Raw genomic sequence first — 8,958 nt, forward strand, 5'->3', positions numbered from 1 at the left:
TATTGGGTTTCACAGTACTCAATTAGTTTGAGTTCTCTTTATTTATTGGCTTTAACTGTGCTCAAATTGCTTCTTTTACTCAAATGGATTAAGTTCACAGTACTCATTTGGATTAGTTTTTGAACTCAAATGGTTTGAGTTACCTTAACTTTTTGGGTTTTACAGTGCATGTCATGTTGATCCAGTAAAAAAAAAATAACTTTAGCTATAGCTCTAGCTTTGCTGTTTCTCTGCTTTAATACACAGAATAAAAAGAGTCCAAACCAGTTTGTGCAATTTTTTTTTTATGCAGATACCAGCCTAAAACACATGGTCACTTACTGAGAATATTGAAAATGAACCAACCTCAGAATCAGATAAAAAAAGAAAGTTTCATCTTTATGAACTGTACATTTTTTATTAAATGAACTATGTGAGTAATTATTAAATTTTTTTTAAATCTGTTAAGTTAAATTCTTGGTGATGACAACCGTAAATGTGTATGCTGCACATAGAAAGAAAGTAGGACTTTTATGTTAAGGTAAAAGGTCACTTCCGGTGTGAGTGGGAGTTTTTGTTGTTGTTAGTGAAGGGCCATGGTGGTCATGCAATAAAGGAGACGAGTTCAGAACTGTTGTTTTCATTTAGTAACAAAATCAACTTAAAAGTCCAAAGTGACAATAGGTCTAGTCAATTATTAAAAGTAAACTCAACTTGTCGCTTTTAAGGCAACAGGTTTATTCTCATTTTTCCAAGTAAAGTAAATAATTAGTTTTTACAGTGGAGTTTTATAATAGATGAAAATGTGTATGAATCTAACCTGCCGCAATAGACACACAGCACTGCTCCTCCTGCTTGGTTGCACTGTTAACTCGCACCGGGACATCCTCCAGTTCAGGGGACAGATGTGGCAGGGCGGGGACACGACCCACCCCACACATCTGAACTGACCCCAGGGCCAGCTGTTTGACCAGGGTCGACCCATTCAGAACAAAGCTGGAAGACATTATCCACATTTTAAAAAATATATATTAATAGCACTCTCAAACTAATAAACATCTGTATTACAAAGAAAAAAAAGCTAACCTTGACATTTGGTTGAAGACGGCATCTACAGCTGTGGCGTACGCTCCAACAATAATGGCATCGAAATAACATGGCACTAAGTAGCGTGGAAGATGCTTGAGGTATGAAAATACAGCTTTGAACCATTTTCCAACCTATCAAAAATCAGAAGAGAAAAAAAAATTCAATAATAAATGTACAAAGCAGGCTCACTGATTCAATTATTGGAGATCAGCAAATATGCCAAATACGTCCTAGGAGGTAAATTTTTTTTTTTTGCAGTTTTGTTTTTATGAATCCTCCAGAGGGCACTGTTTACGCTTTCTGAGATCTAACTTTTTTCTCGTGAGTGCCATTTGTGCCTTGTTTTTGTCTTAACCGCTTTTTGGAACTGTTCTTTCGCTGGACTCAAATCACAGTCAACTCTGCTCCACGTCACAAGTCTGACATCCAACGTATGAGGCGAGCTACTGGACAAACTGGTAACAGCAGAAATGCAGTCCACACGGAGTTAAGCAATCAGCTGGAAGCGCAAAAAGAAACAGAACCGGAAGCGTGTGGACAGCTTTTGCGCTATTACCAGCTTGCGTAGTGGCTCACCTAAATGTTGGTGGACTTGGAAGGCAGAGCAGAGATGAACGTGACAACAGGGTTCGCATCTGGCGAAGAACATTTTCAAAAAGCAGGGAAAACAAAAACAAAAGCCAAAAAATAAATAAATAAATAAACATGTAAATAACAGGGTGATAATGTGGTAAAACTGAAAACGTGATAAAAATCATGCGGCCGTGAGGGCTTTTCTTTTTCTGAACTGCTTTTAAAAACACTGTCGGTTGGGTTTAGGAAAGGTGGTGGGCGCTGGTCAGCTAGTGCTTTTGAAAACACTATCAGTTGGGATTAGGAAAGGGGGTGGGTGGGGTAAATGGTCTGTCGGTCAGTCAGTTAGTTAGTTAACAGCGGCTTCTTGTGGATTTACGCAAGAAAAGCAAGTGGGAATGGCACTCGCAAGAAAAATTTGAGAACTGAAAAAGCAAACACAGCGGCCTCTGGGGGATTCACAAAAACTGAAAAAAAAAAAAAAATCCTGGGAGGTATTTCCTGATCTCCAGACATGTATTTAGGGGTACATAACTCCACAATGAGCCTGGGTTGATTTTTTTTGTTCCTTTTTTTCCTGTTTAGAATATAACCAAGCTTTTAGTTGTCGAAATGTTTTAATGTCCATAAATGCAATGTTTACCAAACCTGTTTCTGGAGACACACCAACAAAACACATTTTTGAAGTCTCCCTTATCTGACCCATTAACTTCAGGTTTAGGAGTCTCTTCTTGTGTTTTGATGAGTTGATTCAAGTGTGTTTGAAAAAAAATGTGTACTGCTGGTGCGTCTTCGGGAACGGGGTTGTGAAACACTTCAATAATGTATAGTTAATGTTAGCAAATGGCAATTACCAAAACATTGTTGCCTACCTCCCGCAGAGCTCCGCCTTTATTGATCAGACGAGTGCTCACGTAATCAAGTATCCAATTTCCTTGTCTTAAATTGTCACAGAACGGATGTCCAAGGTCATTTTTGGGTCGAATCTCAGATAATACCGACACAAAACCTGTTCATAACGGAGGCACACGTTTATTTCACTACAGTGACCCAATATCAATAATATAATGTGGGTATTTTGGTACCTTGCAGGCCTCCATACTTCAGAGGCATCCAGGAGGGAATATTATAGCAGCCACCACCGTCTTCCTGTTCCTCAGCATCACAGCGAAATAACAACACATTGAGCTCCGCCAGAGTCAGTTTGGATATTAAACTGCAATATAATTAAAAGCAACAGGCCTCAAGTGAGAGAACTGAATGCAGCAACAGCACAGTTGGTGTTTCGCTTTGTGAATAACAGACAAAATAGAGGTAAAAAAATGACTCACAATTCTAAAGATATTTTCAGGATGCCAGCGACGTTGCTGTCAGTCAGACTTCCAGATTTGAACAGCCGGTTGAACTGTGAGAGCTGTGTTCTCAAGTAGCCCACCATTTTCTGAGAGTTTGGATCAAGGCTCACCCTGTGAGATCAGTTACAAGTTGAAATGAATGAATTAATATTCAATAAAAGTGAACTATTGCTAAACAAAATGCACTCTATATGCCTTAATGTGTTGTTTTAAAGAAACAAATTCTTAATTTTTTAAATATTTCCCCCCAATTTCTGCTTAAGGGAGTCGAGACTTTTTCATTTCATTTCTAGTCATAATAGGTTTAATAACTAATTTCTAATAGAAAAAAACCCCTCTCATTTGGGACTGAGGTTTCTGGGACTGAGAGATATGATTTAGCCAAGGTTGACCGCAGTGGGTAACGCTGTGCATTGTCTTTCCACCACTTGAGAGGACACGCCATGAGTGAGATAGAGGCCTCTTTACAGTACAAGTCAATGTCTGCATCAATCTAACAAGTGTGCTGTGTTCTGCAGTCCCCATGACTGTTTTTAGTCGTATTCCCCGACTTATATTTCACCACAGTCTGGCAGTGCCAGCATACCGTTTTTTTTTTTTTTTGTCTGTCAACTTTTCTCCTTTTTCGTATCTTTTTAGAAAGAAGCCGAATTACTTCCACACATCCGATTTAAAACCCGCTTTAGGTTCACACACTCCATTTCCGCATTACTGGATCTGTAGTGACAACAAACTGCAAAGGATGATGGCCACACCTAGGCTGACGGGAATTGCAGTTCCCGCTACCTCCAGTTCGCTTCATGCGCCTAAGCAAACTTTTCTGAGAAATATAGTTTTATTGAGTCATGCGCCTACGGTAATATTGAAAAAAAGTACTATTGCAGTATGACGGTATTTACAATATAGTTACATCCCTATTAATTAGGTTAACTAGGCAGGTTAGGGTAATTAGGAAAGTTATTGTATAATGATGGTTTGTTCCGTAGACTGTTGATCGAAAAATTATATAGCTTAAAGGGGCAAATAATTTTGACTTTTAAAATGTTTAAAAAATGAAAAACTGCTTTTGTTCTAGCCGAAATAAAACAAATAAGACTTTGTTCGGAAGAAAACATATTATCAGACATACTGTGAAAATGTCTTGCTCTGTTAAACATCATTTGGGAAATTAAAAAAGAAAAAAAATTTAAAAAGAAAATTAAAAAAGAAAAAAAAATTCAAAGGGGGGCTAATAATTCTGACTTTAACTGTATATGACTTAGGGTCTGTGATGAATGTCTTTGCTTTTTTGGAGCTAGAAAGATTAAGAGGTTTGAGGAAATATTAATGTTAGTTGATATTTTAAAACATTTATTAATTTAATAATTTTTTAGGTGTTTTTTTTTATGGTTAAACCCCTTGCCAGGCTCTGTGGCTAGTTTTATTTTCATTACAAGAAAGCTTTCTCGTCGATGTCGATAGCCTAGAGGTAAGTTCACTGACAAATATGTGTGTGTGTGTGTGTGTGTGTATGTGTTTTTGTGACATATCAGCACACAAATCTGTATAATGACATGGGTATGACACAGGTATTACAAAATGGAGGTGAAATATGAGGACATTGGTAAATCACACAGAACACAGAATAAATCACACAGAATTAGTTTTTTTAGTGAGTAAAGCAGCACACAGTCTCTTGTGATGGCTGGGTTTAGGGGTAGGGAGAGGGCAACACAATATACAGTTTGAACAGTATAAAATGAATGAAAACCTATGAAATGTACCCACTTTTCACAAAAACAAACATTGTTTTTGAAACATAAATTGTTTTGGGCACAAAAAATTTTACAAGTAGTCTTTTGTAGACTTAACAAGTATAAATTTTATTTAATTAGTTCTACAATAAAGACGAATGTGGACCGAAAAAGTTTTTCAATATTGTCCTAAGGCAAGAATGGATGTTGCTGAATGCTGACTACTCTTCATAGTATTACCTTACATCTGATTATTTAATTTCTTTATCTTAATATTGTTAGACTCTGGAGGTTGCTTTAAACCATAAAGCAATGTTCATTGATTTTGTATATTTGTTCAATCATGTTAATTTATGCTTGTTATTTGTTTACATTCAAGAGTTCACATTTAGCTGATGATTGATTATAAAGCTTGTTTGGCATGCTGTCCCAGGAGAGAACCCTGAGCTCATAAGATCCTCGAGCCTGGGGCTGTCTCCCGTTTGCTAGGCGAGAAGGGAGTTTGTGTTCAGGTAGATCTCGAGAACTCTCCTGCTGTAATAGCTAATGAACAGATAGTGATTGCTCTTAAGAGAGAACTACTTACTAGGAGCATGTCTATGGTGGCAATTTTGATTAGTCAGTTAGATGCGTGTTTTTGGACGTTGGGAGGAAACAGGGGAATCTGGGGGAAACCCACGTGAGCACAGGGAGAAAGTGCAAAGTCCGCACAGAAATGTCGGCTGGCTTGGTAAGGACTAGAACCAGTGAAGTGCTAATCACTGTGCCACATAAGAAAGGAGGAGGAGTAGGGATGGAAGCGGGATTCTTCAAAACGAAGATGGCTGTTATATGGAACTTAGGGTATTTATAGTGGCTTCGGAATTGTCTGATTGGTGAATCATAAATTGGATGGCTGCAAGCTATCATAAGCACATGATCCTTTCAAAATTAGTTTAGAAATAAACTTCACATAATTTATGCAGATGCACTCCCTATCAGTGCAAAATTGTGAATTCCTCCGCAAGAGTTATCGTAGGCAGCACGGTGGCGCAGTGGGTAGCACTGGTTCCCCCACAAGTCCAAAAACATGTGGTATAGGTGAATTTGGTAGGCTAAATTGTCAGTAGTGTATGCGTCTAAATGATGTGTATGGATGTTACCCAGTGATGGGTTGCAGCTGGAAGAGCATCCTTTGCATAAAACATGTGCTAAATAAGCTGTCAGTTCAGTCCTGATTGATAAAGGGACTAAGCCGAAAAGAAAATGAATAAATGAATGAATGAATGAATGTGTTACAGAAAATCTGATACAGTATATGGCAATGTTTTTTTTTTCCAATATCATGCAGCCCTAGTGTGTGTGTGACATACTAATACACAAATTTGTATAATGACACAGCTCTTACAAAAAAAGGTGACTTATGAAGACATTGTTCATGTCTTTATCTAATCGAAATAATTTGATGAAGTCAAAATGCAAACTGTTTTATGTAAGGGGGTAGGGTTGGGTGTGGGGCAATAATAGGGAGTTTGGACAATATAAAAAAAAACTATGAAAACCTATAGAACGTCCCCACAACTCACATAAAACAAATGTTTGTGTTACAACAAAAATGTGGTTTTGGACTGATGTTAATAATTATTTTAATGATTGTAAATACTCAAAAATTATCATAAATTGTAAATCCATTATGTGTAAATTATGAATAATTATGCAAGTCATTAATGGAATGGATGTCAGTTGAGATCTATATGTGTGTTAGTGTGTGTTTACCTGAATGCAATGACACTACCAGGTGTGAGCTTTTCGAACAAAATCTCCTCAACAAACTCGCTGCGCCCTTTTGTGGTGGCATCACCCTGCTTTACAATTTGACTCTCCTTTAGCTGCAAACCAAAACACGTTTTATATTAAAGCTGCGTCAGAAGGAACAAACACACATACAGCACTTAATTAACTAGACTAACAACTGAACTATTAAAAGGAGCATACCAATGTATAGAGCGTGCCAACAACTATACCCACAATTAACACAGAACAGGTTTTTAAACCAAGTCTGTTAGCCTTTTTGTTCAGTCTATGGCCAGTGATGCAGAAATAAATGTGATCCTGACACTCCTCCTGTTCATGTGACATTGCAGCTGCTCTCAGCACTAGAGTCATGTTACCTGGATGTGTTCACGGATCTCGACTGTGTAGTTCGGCAGGCCATTAATGAACGTCTCATCTTTCACATATGACTCAGCGCTTCTCTCCACTGTGCGTGCCTCTAAAATCACCTCCTCGATTTTACCTGTGCAATGAGACGGCCAATGTGAAACTGGTTTCACTCAAAAAGTGTTTGAGTCATTAATCATTCTGTCTGAGTCATACTTGTGTGACACTTGAAGATACACTTAAATAAAAAAACTGCATAAGACAGACAGGATTTATTTCAACAATGTAGTTTGAAAACAAAGAGTGTTAGGTCTTTGTTTATTGTGTTTTGTTCTCAGAGGTCCTCCTATAAAAACTTGTACACTATATTGGGGGAAGTTACTTAAAAGTAAAATATTACAATCTTGCGATACTTAACATGCTAAATGATAGATATATATATATATATATATATATATATATATATATATATATATATATATATATATATATATATATATATATATATATATATATATAATCAATTATTAAAACAGTAAACCAGAAGTTTACATACACTCTAAAAAAAGGAACATAACCATCTTTTAAAAAATGTCTGATGGTAAATCGTACTAAACATTTACTACTTTAGGTCCGTTAGGATTACCTAAATGATTTTCATTTGCTAAATGCCAGAATAATGAGAGAATTTTTCATTAATTTCTAGACAGTCAAAAGTTTACACACATTTCCTTGGCATTTTTTTTTATGCTTTGCTTTTAAACTGTATAACTTTGGTCAAATGGTTTGTGTATCGTTCCACAAGCTTCTCACAATAGTTTGCAGGAATTTAGGCCCATTCCTTCTTACAGAACTGTTGTACCTGAGTCAGATTTGTTGGCTGTCTTGCTCGCACAGGCTTTTTCAACTCTGCCAACAAATTTTCTATAGGGTTGAGATCAGGGCTTTGTGATGGCCACTTCAAAACATTCACTCTGTTGTCCTTAAAGCACATTTGAACTAGTTTGGCAGTATGCTTAGGGTCATGGTCTGTTTAGAAGACCCATTTGTGGCCAAGCTTTAATTTCCAGGCTGATGTCTTGAGATGTTGCTGCAGTATTTCTACATAATGATCTTTCTTCATGATGCCATCTATGCTGGGAAGTGGACCAGTCCCTCCTGCAGCAAAACAGCTCCACAACATGATGCTGCCGCCACCATACTTCAAAGTTAGGATGGTGTTTCTAAGCTTGTAAGCTTTCTTCTTTGTCCTCCAAATGTAACACTGGTTATTATAGCCAAACAGTTCAATCTTAGTTCCATCAGACCACAGGATGTGTCTCCAAAAATTATTCTTTTTCCCAGTGTAATTTAGCAATTTGTAATCTGGCTGTTTTGTTGATTCAGGTTAGTTGATTTTCCCATGTTGTCACAAAAGGAAGCAGTTTGTTTAAGGTTTCCTTAAATACTATTTTACAGTGTGCCTCCAATTAACTCAAATGTTGTCAATTAGCCAATCAAAAACTCAAAAAAACCTTGACACCATCATCTGAGCTTTTTCAGAGGCATATTAATCTTATTGTATGTAAACTTGACAATTTCTCAAAAAATATCTTTTTATTATTGTTCTGCTATTAAGCGTAAAAGAAACAAATTTGATAATCCTAACTTACCTAAAAGAGAGAAAGTTTAGTCACATTAACATCTGACTTTTTAAAAATGTTTATGTGCCTTTTTAGACAGTGTATGTAAACTTCTTGTTTCAACTGTACATACCCCAATATACATTTCCGAACAGTGCAAAATACTTCCCCAAAGGTATTTTGTTTTTGCGTTTATGTTTTTGCGAATCCACCAGGGGCAGCTATGTACGCTTTTTCAGATCTCAAATTTTTCTCATGAGTGCCATTCGCACCTGCTGTTCTCACATAGCTCCACGAGAGGCCGCTGTTGACTGACTGACTGACTGACTGACCAATAACTCCACCCACCCCCATCTCTTAACCCAACTGATAGTGTTTTCAAAAGCACTGATCGACCCGATCATCCCCTTCTTAACACCCAATCCACAGTGTTTTCAAAATAGAGTTTAGATTCTCTGTCCGAGCCCG

The 8,958-nt window shown here is 37.1% G+C and overlaps 1 protein-coding gene across 9 annotated transcripts in view; it reads right to left on the minus strand.

Annotated features, from left to right (window-relative positions):
• Positions 1-8,958, minus strand: part of aglb (amylo-alpha-1, 6-glucosidase, 4-alpha-glucanotransferase b) — a 72,829-nt gene that overhangs the window by 23,976 nt on the left and 39,895 nt on the right. For all 9 annotated transcript variants that reach the window (XR_012399461.1, XR_012399459.1, XR_012399460.1 and 6 more), the window contains exons 18-24: positions 6,880-7,004; positions 6,485-6,597; positions 2,973-3,107; positions 2,727-2,857; positions 2,514-2,650; positions 1,066-1,199; positions 800-975 (exon numbers count right to left, since the gene is read on the minus strand). Coding sequence is in view for 4 of the 9 variants with exons in the window: in XM_021470359.3 (XP_021326034.3) it covers positions 800-975; positions 1,066-1,199; positions 2,514-2,650; positions 2,727-2,857; positions 2,973-3,107; positions 6,485-6,597; positions 6,880-7,004 (951 nt within the window). In the remaining 5 variants the exon portion in view is untranslated. The remainder of the gene's footprint in view (positions 1-799; positions 976-1,065; positions 1,200-2,513; positions 2,651-2,726; positions 2,858-2,972; positions 3,108-6,484; positions 6,598-6,879; positions 7,005-8,958) is intronic.

Source organism: Danio rerio, chromosome 24 (genome assembly GCF_049306965.1).
Source record: "Danio rerio strain Tuebingen ecotype United States chromosome 24, GRCz12tu, whole genome shotgun sequence".
In the NCBI taxonomy this organism is placed as follows: domain Eukaryota; kingdom Metazoa; phylum Chordata; class Actinopteri; order Cypriniformes; family Danionidae; genus Danio; species Danio rerio.